The sequence below is a fragment of the Haliotis rufescens genome, unplaced genomic scaffold, assembly GCF_023055435.1.
Source record: "Haliotis rufescens isolate VD_foot unplaced genomic scaffold, xgHalRufe1.0.p SCAF_28, whole genome shotgun sequence".
Lineage (NCBI taxonomy): Eukaryota > Metazoa > Mollusca > Gastropoda > Lepetellida > Haliotidae > Haliotis > Haliotis rufescens.
The window spans coordinates 1882741-1903388 of NW_025963979.1; the positions used below are offsets into that span (position 1 = coordinate 1882741).

Sequence of the window (20648 nt, forward strand, 5' to 3'; positions counted from 1 at the left end):
GATAATATGAAAGACATGCCACATTTATACATTGTTCAGAGAACAGGGCATAAACTTTACCAGTATTTTAACCGCATTGGGATTTATAATATCAACTTTGGCTCTCGCGTTAACTGGAGGTGGTACAGGTGGTGGTACACCTTCACCGCCTGGTGATTAGGATTGTGTAAAAGAGTGGATAAAAAATGCATTTAAAGTAATCAGGAGAAGCTCTGCAAAGCTTGCAGGGTATAATAGAAAACATTGTATCCTGGCTCTTGAATTTATCATCTAAGACCACTACTTGGCTCAGTCAAAACTATGGGCAGTGATTGAAGCAATTGCAGGGCTGTGGTAGGATTTCTGATCGATAAATGTTGTTGATTGTGAGTCACAATATGTTGAGTGAGTGAGTCCGGTTTTACTTCGCTTTTAGCAATATTCCAGCAATATCACGGCAGGGGACACCAGAAATGGGCTTCACACATTGTACCCATGTCAGGAATCAAACCTAGGCCTTTGACATGACGAGCGAATGGTTTAACGACTAGACCGCTCCTACAATGTGTTGAGGTGATACTGCTGTGTTTGGTTGAATTACATTAGATGACTGGCTTGAGGCAATGATGTAATGAAGGTTTTGAATGAAAAGGAATTACAAGAATTGTTTTTCATTATTTAAAGAACTAGAAATAGTAATTGAGACTGCAGAGTGATCCACTTTAAGCCTGTGTGAAGGTTTTTTTACATCAAGTCAGCAATCATTTCCAGTCTGCTGCCTGGAGTTTTTTCTGTCTTGTTCATGACATGTCGAACAGGTCTTATTTTTCCATAATCTCCAATATATAGTTGACAGTGAATAGGATTTACAGTGTGATGACATGCACAAATTCCCATTTCAGCAACTGATATGAGGACATAAAAAATTAATGCATTTACTGAAATGCTTCATAATTTACCACAGCGCTGTTGTTTTTAAATAAACAAACTGAATCGATAAAAATTATAAAAATCCCTAAATATCAAAAGGCACTGGTTGACAACCTGGTTTTTGTGTGTGCAAGGTTCCATGAAAGGATACCTGTTAGTTTTGGAGACATGATCCAGACAAAAACGGTTACGGACAGATAAGCTGACTATCCCTGGGGATAATATGAAGGCAATAATGAACACTATTTATTGACATCATTTCTGGTTTGGAAAATCAAAATTTTTAAAAACATATTGTCTGATGTTCTCTAGCTACCTTATCAAGAGTTCTATGCACTGAAGGGCTCAATTAACAACCAAACTCTTCGTTTGGTAAAAAACAAACACCACCACATTCCCATTGCTGCAAAACGTCTGTAGGTACCTTAATTAGAATGTAATATGCCCTCCTCGTTTAATTACCGTATTCGACGTAATAAGTGCCCAGGGCACTCTCAAAATTAGAAATAGGGGGCTCTTATTAGAATGGTATTTTGGTGAGAGAAAAAACAGAGTTGAAAGATAAATTTCGTGGTTTATGCTGACAGCCTGAAATGTTTATATACGACAGATATATTTTTCCAGAATTTAATTGCCCATAATTAAGGGTGCATATAACACACAAGTGCGTATTATACACAAATAAATAAGTCTTGTGTACATTGATCAATCGGAAGGGGTGCTAAATGGGAACGTTCACAAGCCAATATATTAATAAATATCGCCGTGGGCGCTTATTACGTCGAATACGGTACTTTGAATTTCAGCCATGACATTTAAAATTGTAAGCATATGTGTATGTCATGTAGCCACTGTAGCATACTGTAAAGATCTTGCTCTCCCAGATATTGTCAACAGTATATGATATCAACAAAGATAGACACATGAACACAGTTAGTGTCAGCATTGATATTAGAATATATTTTGCATAAATACTGAATAAATACTAAAATCTGATGATCTGAACAAAAAATGTCATCACAGGGAGAAAACTACACGTCAAAGTTCAACAACTTAAGTCTGGCAATTTCACAGAAGTTAAAGCCAAATATGCACTTAGAATATCAAAGAGCATTGGTCAAAACAAGATCAAAATTATATCTTTGCACAGAAACCATCTTGAATCCCGCAACATAACAAAGAACTAAATTACTACATTTCGAACAAAGTACAATTAGAAGATAAATACTATGTGTGTGTCTATTTCCGGGATTTTATCGAGTATTTTGCATCTTGGAAATTTTCATTCGAGCCCCTCAAGCTAACGCTTTCGGGTCTCGAGATGAATTTCCAAGATGCAAATACTCGATAAAATCCCGGAAATAGACACACACATAGTATTTATCGATATTGTAAACCTATTGTTTTATTTAGAAAAAAACATGCGCACCCTTTAACACCTCGTACTTACTCGGTTGTGAGGTGTCAACATCGAACGTTCTGTTGTTGCTATGATGATTGTTATTTTGGTAATTAATGTACACCGGTAATGAGACGCAAATACCATCACGTATATTCCAGCTGCGATACCTACATCCTTGAATTCCTCATACATTTAGAATCAAATGCCAAATGGTCTTTGTCACAAATACAAATTGTCTAGATGTAATGAAGCAAAATAAATGAGGTGTGAAAACGAACGCTGTAAAAACTGCACTTGTTGGAAATGTAAACAAAGCCATTCGTCTATTCGTTGAGTACATTGGCTCTAGATCTGCATTTTCAGAATATACACGGGAAGTGAATCGTAGGAAGAATTAGGGAATTAAACATATATACATTGCAATAATTTGATATTTTCAACAGAACTTGTCGAAGTTCCCGTCCTGTGTGACGCCATAACTGACGCAAAATCACGCACAACGACAAAGGTATTTATCAGAATTTCTGACTATTTTCGTTGGTTTCAATGAAAAATACAACAAAAAACAGTACACAGATTGTCAGAATGTTTCTGATTACTTACATGTCACATTTATGTATATGCGAACACTGATTCAACGAAAGTCCCCTCGTAAAATCCCGTGCACTGTTGACAGTCAACACGCCATTTTGTAAAATTCGGTCACCGGTAGTGATGTCAAACTTCCACATATTTGTTGTACATATTTGGTAATTTCTCTGAGGTGAAGGTCCTTGAATGAAACTTCACACGATCATTGTTAACTGCTTTTTACTGTTTCATGATGTAGATCTTGCATATCTTTTGTACATTTTTTTCACACAATTAATTTCACTTTGGATACTAATCAATGTTCAATATGATATCATACGTAGATATAGGCCACAACATATATGAACGTTTGATAATCTCCTGTTTGTTTGAACAATGTTCACATATGAAGTTGATAAGTTTATAGTGTCGTATATGATATTTCTTTAATTTGAACAAGTGTACATGTGACAGGTACATTTACATTTGATCTTGTATGTATTTCTAGGGAGTGTAATAGTCAATATTATAAGTTCATATAAATAGTATCCATGAATAACCGTTTCATTTTATTTTATAACTAAAACTGACGATATAACTTAACCAAAATCGATATTATTTTTCGTTAAATTATATGCACACATTTCTTTTATGCCGTTTGATATACAGAACAGTGATATCTGAGGATTCACCAGGTGCGCGTTAGTCGCTATGGTGATTGTGATCTTGGTAATTATTTCATTATAATTTTTTTTAATTAAAAATTTAAAATCCCAATAAACAGAGAAAATCAAAATATTTGTTATGAATGTCAATTTTGTATTTCATTTTGCGTCCATTGTTAATTAGTATGCAATAAATGCTGAATAATTATGTATTCCTACACAGTGATTCGGTCCCTTGCTTCAGGGAATGCAAATCATATTTTCACCCTTTGACATTTGGTCATGTGACCCAAATTAGCCAATCACAACACAGAACACACTTTCTATAGGTTTACAATCAACCCTTACATGGTTTCAGGGTCCTTGGAAGACCACCCATTTCCACCCATCCCACAAGTGTTTTTTTTATGCAAACAAATGACAAATTACAAAAAACAATAACGAAACAAGCGTATAGTCAACGAAGTCATCTATATCCCCCGCCCATTTTAACACGTTATGGTCCCAAACTCATCTTCCCAAGGCAAGAGATTTAACAGACTATAAAAGTCCAGTTTCCACTCCTTAATATCAAATGGCACCAGTTCAGTATGTACTTTATATATAGACATGCAATGTTTGGCAAGGAAATATTTAACAGTTTATTTGTTATACTCCATAAGTGAACCCACCCTATATTAAAACTTGTTGCCATGTGAACGTAAAGAATAAAAAATTCTAAAATTCCTAAATAGTAAAAGGCACCAGTTCAGTATGTGCCTGGTAGACATGCAAAGTTTTGTAAGAAAGTATTTAACGGCTTTTGAGTTATGTTCTGGAAATGAACACCACCCTTATAGAACCTAAGTCCAACTTGTTACCATGGAAACGTAAAAAATAATTTCTAAAAATTCTAAATAGCAAAAGGCACCAGTTCAGCATGTATCTGACAAACCTGCAAAGTTTCATGAAAAAATATTGAACGGTTTATGAGTTATGCTCCGGAAACGAACCCTACCCTCACAGAACCTGACGGACGGGCGGACGTACGACGGAGCCTGTTTCTATATCCCCCGCCAACTTTGTTGGGCAGGGGATAATAATAACCATAAGCATAGCACTTTGGTACATTACAGGATACATTTTACATTTTTATGGAACAGTTTCATGAGTCACTGCTATAGCTATTTTCATCAGGAAAACAAAATGTTGAAGCACAATAGTCAATCTACAACAAATATGACTTAACAAGTTGAAGTATGGCAATTATGATATATGCAGCCATTCTCTTACAACTAAGGTTTGCTTCAAGGCATCAATAGCAGTAATCTTGACTGCAGTTGCTGTGAATAATGTGAGCTATCACAGAATGTGATAAATGGAACTGGGTAAACGGAAGTTGAAAGTGTAACGGAGGGAATGGGCCATTATGCGTTGAAGTAAGCATGGTGTTTAACGCACGAATTCTGTATAAATTAATGTCAACAGTTATCATTAAATGAAAATGTGATTAAAACTAATCAAATAGATTACAAATATAAGTCCAAAGTCCTGATACATTGTTTATACAATGAACACTTATTACCTTCCTAAATGAATTACACTGTTGCAAGGATAAACTTGCTTAATTCAACATGGATTTGTTGATGTCTTATTACCGATGATGTGAGGATGTATGTCTGTAGTGGAAATAAATTAAATTCATGGGAGCTATTGACTACCCTGCAATTTAACCAAACCTGCGTTATCGCAAAGGGCATTATTGTGAGGGATGATTCAAATGGGCATACATAGATTTTCAATAAGGCAGGTTAGTGATTCACATGGAGCTGCCTTAATATGAAGTTTCCGCATAAAACCTATCTTACACCATCTGAATGAAGCTGGTTTGAGTTTATGACCTTGATATGTGACATCCACAACATACGACAGGTATTGATTATTTTTATTGGTCATGGCTTTTCATAAATGATGTCCTGAAAACAGATGCTTCATGCAACATTTCATGACCTTGACCTCACATGGAGGTCAGCCAAAAGTTTGGACCCCAGCCTAGACTCATATTTGTGTTCAAAGACAATAAGTTCACTAACATATGTTGTGCACCATATAGTTTACAAAAAAGTGTTACGGTAAGTACAAATAGATGGACCATTGTCAAAAACATTATGGAAAGGTCAAGGTCAGATAAAACACTAACCTTCCTGAAAGGAGGCCATTCCTCTTCATCAGCACCATTTGAGTTATTTTCTGGCATATGTGATTCAGCAAAAAGACTGACTGTGCCAAGTCTGTACAGCAATCTGAGTGTGACAGATGATGCATCCCAAAATCTCACTGTTCCATCTTCGTGTCTGAATAAAGATAATTTGGTGTGTTACTTTCCCTCAAGGACTTATCAATACTGTATTTGTAAATGGAAAATCATCTGCACGGTTGAAGGAAAACATGTTTCTCAAAATAACCGTGCGTGCGCGTGTCTCCGCATGTCTGAGTGTCTGTCTGTGAGAGGGCAAGTGAGTGATGTATGGGATAGTATACACCATAAGTACTACTTTGACCATTCTATATTTTAATGCTGAAAGGTGGCTCATATGATCGGGCATTTGTTGACATCGGATACAGACTGACCCTTGACATCACTGCATAAATAATATATGTATAAATACACAGAGAATGTACAAAAATATGACAGACCTGATTTCATTCAGTGCACAAGTACAATCTAAAGGAAATTGTTGTCCGCTCTTATCAAACTTTGGTTGACATTTGGAACAACATCCTCCAGGCTGCTTAGTGTCTTCAATGCAAGGCTGTCTCGCCTCTATCAATGCAAACGATGGTCACACCCAATACTGATATTGTTTACTGAGTTGTCACAACAGCCCTCTTTCAGGGCATGTCACTTTCTCCTGTTATCAGGCATGGGCTTTGTCAATGGATTTGTTATGATAATATTCTGGTATTGTCAACTACCTAGAAACATCCTATAAATTTTATATAGTTGTATACTTATCCTGCATTACTTAATACATTACTGCTTGTTCTTGACATTGAAAGAGCTGTGAGAGGTCTTGCTGAAGAAGAAGTTGTGTCAACTAGCTGAGTGGCTAATCCTATCACACAGCCCCCATGCAACCATGAAAAGGGTGACGTCAGTGATCAGCACATTCCAAAAACCACAAAAAAAATCCTAATACTTACCGACTCCCTAAGTGGACTGCAAGCCCTCAAAAATAAAAATACCAAAAACCGACCTAAATTAATAAATCAAATACTTAAAAGCTCCAACGACCTAACTAAGGCAGGCAAACAAATAACCTTCTTGTGGATACCCGCCCACATAGGAATATACGGTAATGAAAACGCCGATAAAGCAGCTAAACTATCCCTCAAAATCCCAGAAATAAGCTTAAACTTACCCATCTCAAAATCAGAAATTAAAAGTGTAAACAAGCAAAAAATCACAAAAAAATGGCATAACCTATATCTAAACTCAAATAGCCAAATCAAAAAAGTGCTCAGCAAACCACTAACCAAACCAAAAATTCTCCATCCATCAAAAAAAATCGACAGAGTAATCACTAAACTCCAAACAGGACACACCAACCTAAATAACCACCTAAAAAAAATAAAAAAACACACTACAGGTAACTGCCCACACTGCAAACAACTAGAAACCCCAGAACACGCACTCATCCACTGCACACACTACCTAACACAATGAACCGCATTACAAACCACCCTCAATCTAAACAAGGCTCTCACTCTAGAAGCAATACTAAACCCACAAAATAAACTAGAAAACTTCAAGGCCTTAGGCGTATTCTTAATAAAAACGGAACTAATAAAACGCATCTAAAAACACAATAACCTACCAAATCAAAATCACATAAACAAACAAACGTCCACCATACCCAGCTCCCTTAGTTTTCCTCCCCAACCCAATCGGCATCTATTCCAAATCTCAAAATTCCCAAATTCTATATAAGCAACCCCTAAACCCCCCTCTTGGGTTGCACAGACCACTTTCGCCCCTTTCGGAAACACATTAAATGGCCTGGCCGGGCCCGTGTGCGAAATACGCATCAGTCGGAAAGCGCACGTTAAATCTCCAAAGTAAGTAAGTAAGTAAGATCAGCACATTAGTGCTAAAAAGTGGGTGGGCCACTTTAGGCACAGTGATGCAGGATAAGTATAAAAATATATAAAATATCTAGTATTTTACTAGAATTTTTAACTTATCCTGCATTACACCTTAATGCCTCTTTATTCAACGGTTGAGAGCATACCTTCAGATGTGAAAATAATTCTCAAATCAGCAATAGCGATGTCCGGCATCGAGTGACCATTGCTGTTGACAGGGAGGGAGAAAGTTAGGTATGCGTGAAGTCCATGTAGCGATGGAGTCATAGAAATCAAATGAAATGAAGCGACGTACCGAGCCTCATGCTTGCATCATGTATAGTCTTCAAATATAGGCAACCTCTGGACATGTGGAAGTGTTAATGGCGTCTTGTTGCTGGCAATGTGGAGTGGCTCAAAGGGAGTGCCTCTCAGCAAGGAAAGGACCACGTTCAAATCCCACACTGGGGATCGAAACTTGGCCTTTGGGTCTTCAAGACGTAAGGAGCATAGTAAAGCTTGAACTTCCGGAATCATCTTAGTAATTCTTCAATCATCTGGAGCTGCCAAGACAGACTTGAGGACCACAAGGTATATTGGGATGGTCCTGCCCTTCAGAAGCTTGTGGTGCAAAAACAGTAGAAATTCAGCCAAGAAATGGGGAGACACAGAGGTGGGATCCTGGTGTTTTTCCTTGCACAAACTCTCAAAGAAGCGCCACTTGTCATTGTACAGACCCCTGGTAGACGGTCTGCAAGCCAGGGTAGTTCCCCTCGCCGCTCTAGCCGAATAGCCTTCGGAACTATAGGCTCTTTGTAGATGGACCAGGCGTGAAGATGTAACCTGTCTGGAGCCTGAATGGGCCGTTTGCTGCGAGGGTGGATCAGCAGATTTGGCCAGTCTGGGAATTTGAGAGGGTCGGCGGCAGTCATCTTGAGATCCATGATCCAGCCCCTCGCCGGCCACCAAGACGCGATCAATGTCAGATCAAGGTTCTGGGTCAATCTGATCTTCTGAAGGACCCTGGGAAGTACTGGCGGCAGAAGGCATCGACGTCAAAACCTGTGGGTCTGGTACTGGTGAGGTTTGAACCTTGTAGTTCTGGCTGGTGGTAAACAGGTCGATGTTGGGGTGGCCGAGGTGATGACAGATAAGAGTGAAGGCATCCTGATGGAGTTTCCACTCTGTGGGAGCTGCCTTGTCTTGTTTGGAGAGGGCGTCCGCAAGGATGTTGCAGCAACCTGCGATGTGGTGGTCCAGAACAGTGATATTGTCTGTGGATAAAGTGATCCTCCCCATGAGAGAGCCAATATGAGCACCTGTAGTTCACTGTTGTTGAATGGCGGACCACAGCCCCAAGGCGACTTGACCCTCCATATGCGCTCCCCAGCCCTGAAGAGGTGTCGGCGAATAGGTGTAATGAGGTCGTAAGTTCTGTCAAGGAGACTCCGTCTATGACGTTCGATTCCACCATTCACCATCGGAGCTGGTGTTTGAGATGGTCCGCGAGGACGATTGACACCGACTGATCCTGGCGTCTGATGTAGGGAGCAAGGAGCATCTGTACAGGGTGCAGGTGAAGTCTCCCTCTGGAGGTCAGATCCTGCACTGACATGAGGAGACCCAGGAGCGCCTGCCACTCGCACAGAGTGCAGGGTTGGTGCAGTGCAGGGAGTAAGGGGAGTTGTTTTCAGTGCCACCTGTCCCTGGGTACAGGTCTCAGAAGGATTGGAATAGGCCTCCAATGAATTGGAGATTGAACGAAGGCATGAGTTCAGATTTCTGCACGTTGATGATTCATGCCAGTTAATGTAGGTGACCTTGTGTGAAGTCCCTGTCAGGGATGAACATGGCCGTGTCCTGGTGGTTCAGGAGGCAGCCATCTATATATGCCTTGAACTGGACATTCCTCAGGTGGAGGAAAGTGGGTATTGGCTTGGTTGGTTGGTTGGTTGGTTTGTTGTTTAACGCCGCACTCAGCAATATTCCAGCTATATGACGGCGGTCTGTAAATAATCGAGTCTGGACCAGACAATCCAGTGATTGATATCATGAGCATCGTTCCACACAATTGGGATCGATGACATGCATTAACCAAGTCAGCAAGCCTGACCACCCGATCCCATTAGTCGCCTTTTACGACAAGCATGGGTTGCTGAAGACCTATTCTACCCCGGAATCTTCACGGGTCTTGGAGCTGATTGGTCGGTGGACGCGGCAGGTAGTGCTTGTTGAATGTGGACAAATTGTGTATCATTCGGAATTGGTCCTAGTCCTTCTTGGGGACAAGGTTGGTTGGTTGGTTTGCTGTTTTACGCCGCACTCAGCAATATGATGGCGGTCTGTAAATAATCGAGTCTGGATCAGACAATCCAGTGATTGATATCATAAGCAGGGTTCCGGAAAATTTAAAATCCCAATCGGACATATGCATTTAGGCCACACCCCCTTCAAAAAGTGTATTTTCGTACGACTTTTCACACACATTACAAGTTGTTACGTACAGTGTTCCCTCGTCATTGAGCGCTTCGGTTATAGCGCGGTAAAGCATGGCTCCCAAAATTTACTAACATTTTTTTTAGTAAACTCAAGTTTTCCAATGACACGATGTTTTCCCCCATCTCAAACTGAAGAAGGCAATTTAATCCTATCATTAAAATATCTGGTAATAGAAAAAATTGTTAACTGTTTATCTGGACTAAAGTTTGCAATATATTTGATTAATATTATTCAATATTTCATTCAATAATTATAATAATGTTTACAATAATTTCGGCAATCGTATGCAAAGTGATCGGTTCATCGCACAACTCACCGTTATTTACAGCAACCACGGTCACATTACCGCAATTGACCCCTTGAAACGAACTTTAGTTGCAAGAGAATGGATACACATATCATAAATGCAGTACCATGACATGCTTAAAGTCATATTTGAGGCAGTTTGACTATTAAATGTCAACATAACGTTTTCGCAATCGAAATACATGTAGCGCGAGAAGTCCCTACGGTGACTGGTCAAAATCATTCCATACGTAAAAAAAATATCCTGCATACCATCTGTACCAAAGTGCTACGCTTATGGTTCTTATAATTTTAAGTATATATGGTGGAAGTTGCAACTAAAATAACAGGATATTGGAATATATTATTCCTGATAAAATAATAATTTCAGGTAGAATTTCTTCCCACCATTGCATCAAAATTCTTTAAAGTGGTATCACTGGGTACATTGGGATGAAACGCGTGCACAGCTGATTGCTATTTCCGGCTTAGTTTACGTGAAAATACACACGGTAATCTTAATCTCTGCATATAAAACAATGCCTTCGAGAGCAGGAAATACATTTCAAATGGTAAAATCATCTTGTCTGGTGATGTTTTATATCAAATTTCATACTTTTATTGACCAAGTTTGTTATGCCTGTTTATTCACCTGAGGTCGTTGAAGGGATTCGATAACGCTCATCAATTATTTGGACCCCGAATGTAGCGTTGTTTTTTAAAATGTCCAGACAGAAAAATTTAAATGTCCTGTAAGCAATATTTTAAATGACCGTTTCCGGACCCCTGATCATAAGCATCAATCGGGACAAGGAATATTAGCAAATATAAGCCTGGTGGGGAGTGGACAATCTTTATGGCCTCTTTGGCCAGCAGCATGTCGATGTTTGAGCTGTTGAGTAGGAGGATGAGCGTCTGCAATGGGTGACGACGTTGTCTCTCATAGTGAGTTGATACCCTCAGCGCAGAAAGTGTACGACGTATGGGTCCACCAAGATTGTCCAATTTTGCCATTATCGTCCTAGTCTCCTACCTACAGGGGTCTCGACAATGGGAATGACTGGTGGGTGGGAGATCCCAGTCGTTGGTGTCTGTCGCATCTACCCTCAGCCTCCCAAGGCTTGTAGGATCTGGTGGACTTTTCCTTGCCCTGGTTTCTACCGCAAAAAGTGGAGGTGTCACGTCAACATGGCTTGAGAGAGTTTAGCCTGGGCTGATAGTTGCCCGATCTTGAGGGCTTGAAGAAGGCGGAGAGTGAAACATGCGCCAGGGCCTGGAGGGCAGTGTCATCTCTGCCAAAGCTGGATACCCAAGTGTACGTGGCACAGACTTGACCATTAAAGAAAGCGGAAGATGACTGACTAGGTTTGGCGCAAGAGGTCACTCGTAAATTCGGGAGTGCCAAGTAGCCCAGTCGACGTGTGGTGCTCGCATATGAGCCTTCATGTGTTTTGTCTGGCACTGTAGGTAGGCCAAGACAGTGGTAAGGTGGTCAAGACGGTTGGGATTATCCTCTGTATATACCATAATACAGGACCCCTCGGAGGATAATCCCAACCGTCATGAGTGAGCATGCAGTCCAGTGAGTGTATAGGAAAATCCTCCTTCCTATACTTGGGCGCCTTGAATGATGGTGCACGTGAGAGCTTGGCGAAGTCTTCATCCATGCCGAGACGATGTCTTTGATCATAGGATCCGATTGGACAGATGTAGGGTTAGACCAGACTGTGTCCTTATCAATGCCTGACCCCAGTGAAGGTGCTTCAGAAGCCAAACAATCTGCCAGCCAGTCCACAACCTGATGTGGTGGGAGTCGACATCAGACATACGTCGGGACGAAAGAGCTCTCAGAGGAATCTGAATTGTAATCCCTAGAGCGCTGAACTGGAGAGTCACGTTTAGAAGGTAGAGCCATGAGACAAAGTCAGGCGGACCACAGAGGCACCACCTAAATCCACACTAGGTGTCTGTAGAGGCAATTGTAGAGAGGCTTGCAGAGGCATAGATAGTGGGATAGACTAGCTAAGGGTGATAGGCGCCAAGCCCGGCGTCATAGTAACAAAGGAGGCCATGTAGATCAGGCCTGTGATGAGATAATGACGGAGGCAGTGGACATCATCCCCGAGGACGAGACAGTGGTGGACATCACAGGTGGAGGCGTAGTGTGCTCGGAGGTGTCAGACATTTTGCTGAGATGGAGTTTTTGGGCCTGTTGTAACTGTTGTTTCCCTTGAAGCTTGCATGCATTTTGCAAAATCTATGGGGGGAAAGTGGGAGACAGGCTTTACATTTTGAATTGTGGGTGCAGATGGTGGTGCAATGTAGGCACATTGGATGTGGATCCCACCCAGACTTATTGTGGCAACATTTGCTACAACTTGGCATGTATCTGCAATATCATCGTAAACGTACAACAAATAATGCACTACCAAGCAATACAGAGAATACAGTACGCATGACACAAAAAAGCATGACCAAAAACAATATTACAAATGACTACTTGAAACAAAAGACAGGCCCGTGATTACCGTGGTGAACAACACCAGGGGTTCACTCTTTCAACACCAGTCAAAACAGAAACTTTTACCTCTGTGACACTGGGTTCCCAGAGATTCTTGTGTGATAGATAAAGCCAACATTTATCAAGGAAAATATCTGCTTGTAAAACATCTTTGCCACTACATGTTATACAGCATTTGAAAGGTCTAATCCCACTGTTTATACATATAAAAACAAGCGTATAGTCGACGAAGTCATCTATATCCCCCGCCATTTTAACACGTTATGGTCCCAAACCAGGTAACTGACCCAACATTTCTCTTAGGCCATGTCAAAATAGCTGCAATGGAAATTCTAAAATAAACATTTATAAAACTCCTAAATAGCAAAAGGCACCAGTTCAGTATGTGTCTGGTAAACATGCAAAGTTTTGTAAGAAATTATTTAACGGTTTTTGAGTTACGCTCCGAAAACGAACAGCACCCTTATAGAACCTAAATCCAACTTGTTGCAATGGAAACGTAAAAAATAAATTTTTTTTTATAAAATTCCTAAATAGCAAAAGGCACCAGTTCAGTATGTGCCTAGTAGACATGCAAAGTTTTGTAAGAGAGTATTTAATGGTTTTTGAGTTACGCTCCGGAAACGAACAGCACGTTTATAGAACCTAAGTCCAACTTGTTGCCATGGAAAAGTAAAAAATAAAAATTTATAAAATTCCTAAATAGCAAAAGGCACCCCCCCCCCCCACACACACACACACACCCACACCCACACCCCCACACACACCATTTCTATATTCCCCTCTATAGGGTCAACAACAACTGGTAAATAGTTTGTTAATTAATGAAATATACCTGTTACCTGTCAGAGGAACTGCCCTTTCCTTTGTAACCCCATGAGCCATACAAAACCAGTCATCAAAATTTCTAAATTCCATCATGTTTCCATGAAAACAGCAAAAGAGAAAACTTTCAGAATCGTATTAAAAAATAAAAAACAATCATAGTGGTTAATGTAGCATGTTTGCTGAAGCTAGGATACATAATATTGTAAACATGGATCGTACAAAAACTCTACCCAAAATTTTTGTTTCACCATGATTCCATGGAAACAGCAAAACTAATTTTTTTTAGAATCTTCAAACTAGCAAAAGGCACAAGTACTCATTGTGGTTATATGGGTGTAGCACGTTTGGTGAAGCATGGTTAAAAAGTTATGGGCCGTACAAAAGCTCGGACGGACGGAACATTATATACCCCCAATTTACTTAGTAAACAGGGGTATAATTACATTGATCACATTATTCAAATAATGCATTTACAACTTAATTAAGTTAGTTGCTAATAAAAAAAATGTAAGCTAACACATTCATAACGTCATAATTAAGGACCAAGGAAGCGAAAACTTTATGATATCCGGCAAATATAAGATTCATTAAATCCACTTTACGGTACCTATTTCTTTTATATTTTCATTCTTTATGAAATCTTCTACAAGGACGCATCGTTACGAGCTGTGACAAACATTGCTGAGCTGAGAAATCAAGGCGATGAAAGCCAAGATGTCATTTGACTTACATTACACACAATCGCACGAAATGTAAATAATAACTTAGATCTATGCTTGACAACTTTTAGATATATATTTTTGTTGATTATATTTATTACTTTGTATAATATTTAAGATTTTATTTGCAATAACATTGCGGGGAAATAATGAATATTTTTTTAATCTATCGAAAACAAATTATAAATTGACATGGAATACGTATTTCATACATTGTGAAATGTGATAAATTTAATAGATGAATGATGAGAGGTAGGTTCTTAAAATTATATACTATTTTGACATAATTACTGCTTGGCTGGTCTACCAGCCTGCGGTGTCTGGGGACTCAAGGATTCTTTGCCAGTGTAGCAGCCTACGGCGTTGAAAGAGTTAAATATTCATGCTATGGCATAAATCATATGAAATATATGCACAATAACGGTTCACGAAGAAACACTAAAGATTGCCCTGACAGTGCCCCTTCCATGGTCACATGGGAGCTGTGTGATTCTGCTAGTTTAAACAACTTTTTCTTCAGCAAGGTTGTACACAGCTCTTTCTCTCTGTCAAGAACAAACAGTAAATGCATAAAGGAGTAATGCAGGATAAGTTAAACAACATAACATTTACACCACTTAAAATGATCCAGTTACATTTTTATGCTAGCATATTATTTTACACCAACTGGATCTTTACCCTGTAAGAAGCATGTCCTTTGTGGCTGGGTCTTTAGAGAGACTTTTACCACCTTTGATAGGCCATTCCTACAAAGAAAAGTATAAAAATCAATTAAACATATCAGGAAACAGATTAAGTAAGTTAAAGGCTGGGATCAAGACAAGGATTTCCAATTGGCCTCTGTCTGGCAACTGCTCATAAAATCTTATCGACCTGTGACAGACAGGACAGAAACTGCCATTAGTTCCAGGTAGGGCCAAAGTTCAAGCATGGCATTTACTCCAGTCTAGACAAACACACAGCTATGAAGTTAAGAACAGTTAGTGAGTGAGTTTGGTTTTACGCCGCTTTTAGCAATATTCCAGCAATATCACGGTGGGGGACACCAGAAATGGGCTTCACACATTGTACCCATGTCGGGATTCGAACCCGGGTCTTCGGCGTGACGAGCAAACACTTTAACCACTAGGCTACCCGACCGCCCCAGTTATGAACAGAGTCAAAGTCGAACTTGTTGCCATGGAAACAGGAAAAATTTAATACATAGGGCCTGTATCGCTCACCTGGATATTTACACAATCAGGACAAAATATACATTTGCATTGTACATGTATATAATACTGCAAATAATTTTGACACTGTCAGCATTTAAAATGGGTGGATGGCAAATCTGACAGCATGAATGTGTATTTCTCTGCATACAAATGAAGCATAAAGATCTGAACCATTTCCATGTTATGATCCAGGATAAATCATATCAAAGGTAATATACAATGTATCTGTTTATTATAGCGTGGGGATAACATCGGTTTGCATGTAATGGTCAAGGTTGGTTTGTTTGTTGTTTAATGCCGCATTCCAGCTATATGACAGCAGTCTGTAAAATAATCAAGTCTGGACCAGACAATCCAGTGACTGATATCATAAGCATCATATGCAATTGGGATCGATGACATGTATCAACCAAGTCAGTGAGCCTGACCACCCAATTCCGTTAGTCGCCTTTTACGACAAGCATAGTCGCCTTTTACGACAAGCATAGTCGCCTTTTATGGCAAGTATGGGTTGCGGAAGACCTATGGTCAAGGTTCTAACTCCTCTTGGAGTGAACAGAAGGGCCAGTCCTGGTAGCATATGTGCATTCCTCTCATTATACTCTCAATTGTACATATGGTATAGACCTGTAAAGATCTGGGGTAGAATAAGTCTTCAGCAACCCATGCTTGCCGTAAAAGGCGACTAACAGGGTCCGGAGGTCAGGCTTGCTGACTTGGTTGAGCATGTCATCGATCCCAATTGAGTGGATCGATGCTCATGATTTCAGTCACTGGATTGTCTGGTCCAGACTCGATTATTTGCAGACCGCCATCATATAGCTGGAATGTTGCTGAGTGCAGCGTTAAACAACCAACCAACATATGGTCATACGGTGGGGATCTAAACTGTGTCCAAGTTGGAATCCCCACCATTAGAGAATGCTTCCAACCAAATATGGAACTTAAGATCATAATCATATCTATCTCAAAGTTCCAGAGAAAAAGTCGTTTAAAGCAAAAACGCCAAATTACCCCTATTTGGCCCCACCCCTAAGCCCCTTGGAGGGTCAGCCCCTCAATTTGTATAATTTTGAATTCTCACCACCTGATTATACTTCCAACCAAATATGGTTGATAACTATCTCGAAGTTCCAGAGAAGAAGTTGTTTAAAGCAATTTTACCAAATTACCCCCATTTGGCCCCGCCCCTCAGCCCCTTGGGGGGTCAGCGCCACCATTTGTACAATTTTGGGTCAGCGCCACCATTTGTACAATTTTGAATCCCCACCACCTAGGGATGCTTCCAACCAAATATGGTTGATATCCATCTCTTAGTTCCACAGAAGAAGTCGTTTAAAGCAATATAGCCAAATTACCCCTATTTGGCCTGCCTCTCAGCCCCTGGGGTGGGGGTCAGCCCGACCATTTGTACAATTTTAAATCCTCACCACCTAAGGATGCTTCCAGTCAAATTTCGTTAATTTCCAATTAGTGGTTCAGAAGAAGAAGTCGTTTGAATAAATTGTTGACGTACGGATGGCGGACGGACGACATCCCATAAGCTCACCTTGGTCCTTCAGACCCGGTGAGGTAAAAATTAAATTCCTAAATAGCAAAAGGCACCACTTCAGCCATGTACCAAGTTTGGATGAAAAATGTTGAATAGTTTTTTAGTTATTGCTCAACAGGCAAAAATCAAATTTTGAAAAATTCCTAAATAACAAAGGCACCATGTTTCAGCATATATTTTCACCAATATTTGCCGCGGTGCAGTGATTTGAAAGGCCATAGATATGATAGATTTTTAGATGACTCAGGATATTGTTAAGGTGGACACCATTATGAAAGAAGCTGTACGTATCTTTTTATCTGCCCTCAATTTACAGTTATCAGATATAATTGTTACTCATAAAAGAAGGGATTTGATCTCAAAACTGTTTAATATCAAAGTATACTACTCAAAACAAGTTAAGGAACACCCACAATTGGAAGGATGTGTGTTGCAAGACCAACCAGCCATGACAGATTAACTATAGTCATATAAAAAAAATTGGGTGTTCTTTAACTTCTTTTGAGTAGTATACAAACTTAACTGAACATATTAATCTACAACCAGAAACCACAATTATTATGAAATGGGTAGTGTTGAAATATACATCTGATACAAGGGCTGGTCAAAAAGTTATAAGCCTGACTAAGCCTGATAAATACATGGAGGTCAAGCATGACCTGTGTTCTGACAACAGGCATCCAATGCATCTTATCTTAAATTATGACTGCAGGGGGTAAAAATACTGCATATGCTCAAAATTATGACTGGAAATACAAATAAATGAATACTACAGGGAGAATCTGGAAGCACGAAATACATGTGAAACAAGGATATGCATGGACGGTAGTAGGGGATGGGGGTGGAGTTGCTTGTCATTGTTTACAAAACATGTACAAGATGGCTGACATTGAAGCACTGCTGCACATGCTCGTACCTAGGCATGCTGGGAAGTTGCCTCATCTAAGTTACTATAAATAGCATCACGCATGATATACAGATGAATTAATGGTAAATTAATACTTCAGTTTGTGCAACAACAGATATTACTTGTGCATATTTAATCTATCACAATAACTTGTCAGTCACCCAATTAGTGTTTTAATCAACACGATTGGATAAAACCACTATCATCTAAATGTTTTTTTCTGTCTAGATTATGTCACAGTAATTACTTCCCACAATTCCACTTCCAAACAGTTGGCACATGCCCAATAAGCCTGCCATGAAGTCATAGTGTTTACCTTTATTAACTTATCAGACTTGCAACAGGGTACTTTCTCCATTATTTCAAGCCACTGAACAGTGTTGTTATCATATACCAACCGTGCTGAAATTCAAGTTGTCAATGCCACCCGACCTCAGGGTATTTGGATGTAGGCTATCCATTAGTTTATTATGGCGGAGAGGAGACAAGAGACGAGCCAGAAGTCGGTGTAATCAGGTAAATGTTCTCGACACCGCACACCCCAATGAAAACATGGATCGCCTCGTAGCCCGCCCCAATGTTGACAGTTCCAGATGCAATACAGTGCGACCCAGCAGTCAACCGTTGGCCGAGTTACGAAAACAACTGGCAGAACGTGGTGTGTGGGTACCGAATAAATGGCCAAGGAAAAGTTTGTTGCAGTTGCTGCAAGAAAATCAACACAGAAGGCCAGTATCAGCGACAGTGACCTCGTCTGACAGTTATGGGCTCGGTGACAATTCAACGTCGGCGGCTACACTTCTGGTGATTGTTGAGTCTGGACTATCTCACAGCAGAAATCTAGATGTCCTTGTCAGGGGGACCAGTCTACCACACAATGTCGTGTCAGACAATGTGGATAATGTGACCAACACCGTGCCTCCTGTCACTGTTAGTGTTACAAGTCTACAACGTGAATGATGGCAAACATGACTAGTCAACACACACCACAGCCATGAAGTGCCTTCCGATTCTCTGCCACACATTCACTCAGTAGCTCCAGCTCTCAAGAAGAAGTATTGCAACCTTGCTTTGCTATTTTTACCCAAACTACCTAGACACTTTAGACGCAAGAATGGCCGAATATGATGGCAATGTCTACCAATTGAAAGGGGATGTAAGGTTAAATCGTGCACTGACCCCAGCCAAATTCATCCAGGCTTTTGGCATATACAAGGACATTTACTGCGACACAAATAATGCAAAACGTTAACAGTTGGACTTCATTGTTATTTGCCGCCAGGGTGGCATCTTATGCGGAGCAAGGATGCAGCATAAGATGGGACATGAGGGACACACGTTTGTATGGACTGTGTTCTTAGATCATGTACCATATGCCAGAGCATCATCTATGATACAGACTTGTGTCCTGAGCGACGTACCGATAAAGTTAGGTCTTACCTGTTCTTGGACAGAACTGTCATCTCTGATAGGCAGGGGACGACAGACAGAAACGACACTAGGGGAGAGCCTCGAGGTCAAACGGACATGAGGTCTGTAATAATTTCAATCACCAGGGCTGGTCAAGAGCGAACTGTGCATACCTTCTCAATTGTGTGTCTCAACTGTTATGCCAGGAATCATGGACAAGTAAATTGTGCAAAGTCTCCCAAGTCTAGACAGGATACTCAAGCTTGACTAACCTTCCCGGACATAACTGGCAAAGATGACAGAGGTACAGTAGCAGTTCATCACACTCCTATCAATGTACATGCAATACAGGCAGAACTAGCTTCCCATCCCGTTCCTTCATTTACAACGTATCATCAACAGATTGCAACATGGCATTTACCCCTAAATGTCAGATATTCCAGTCCACAACAGAATGTAAGAACAATGGTAGTGCAACATTGGATCCCGTAGTAGTGACAAAGGCAGTGCAGACAGAAGTTGCAAAAGGGTATGTCATAGGACCATTCCAGCAGGCACCATATCCCGTGTACAGAATAAACCCCTCAGGAATTGCCATGGGCAAGTACTCTGGCAAGAAGAGGTTAATCCTTGATTTGTCAGCCCCACATGACACAAAACATACTCCAAGTATCAACGATCTTATCTGTAAGGAATCTGCTTCATTTTCTTATGTGACCATAGACAATGCTATTGCAGTTATAAAACAATTTGGACATGGAGCACAGATGTGTAAAGTTGACATTATTGATGTGTTTGAACAGGTTCCGCTGCACCCCAAGTACTGGCCTTTCTTAGTAGATGCTAGCTACTATTTCTATACGAGGTTGGACTTGATCTGCACCCAAAAGCCAAAAATATTCGATACCCTATCACAAGCTGTATGCTGTATGTTGCAATACAACTATGGCGTGGAAAATATTCTGCATAACTAGAAAACTTTCTGACAATTGAACCTCCTGGTTATGAAGCTGGTAGAACTATGAAAGCAATCTGAACCTTGTTTGACAGACTCCAAATTCCA

General features: G+C 40.2%; 1 protein-coding gene across 4 annotated transcripts in view; it reads right to left on the minus strand.

The window, feature by feature from the left end:
- LOC124117940 (lethal(2) giant larvae protein homolog 1-like) overlaps positions 1–20648 on the minus strand; it is a 211738-nt gene that overhangs the window by 108856 nt on the left and 82234 nt on the right. For all 4 annotated transcript variants that reach the window (XM_046479958.1, XM_046479955.1, XM_046479956.1 and 1 more), the window contains exons 13-14: positions 15181–15248; positions 5726–5879 (exon numbers count right to left, since the gene is read on the minus strand). In XM_046479958.1, the coding sequence (XP_046335914.1) occupies positions 5726–5879; positions 15181–15248 (222 nt within the window). The remainder of the gene's footprint in view (positions 1–5725; positions 5880–15180; positions 15249–20648) is intronic.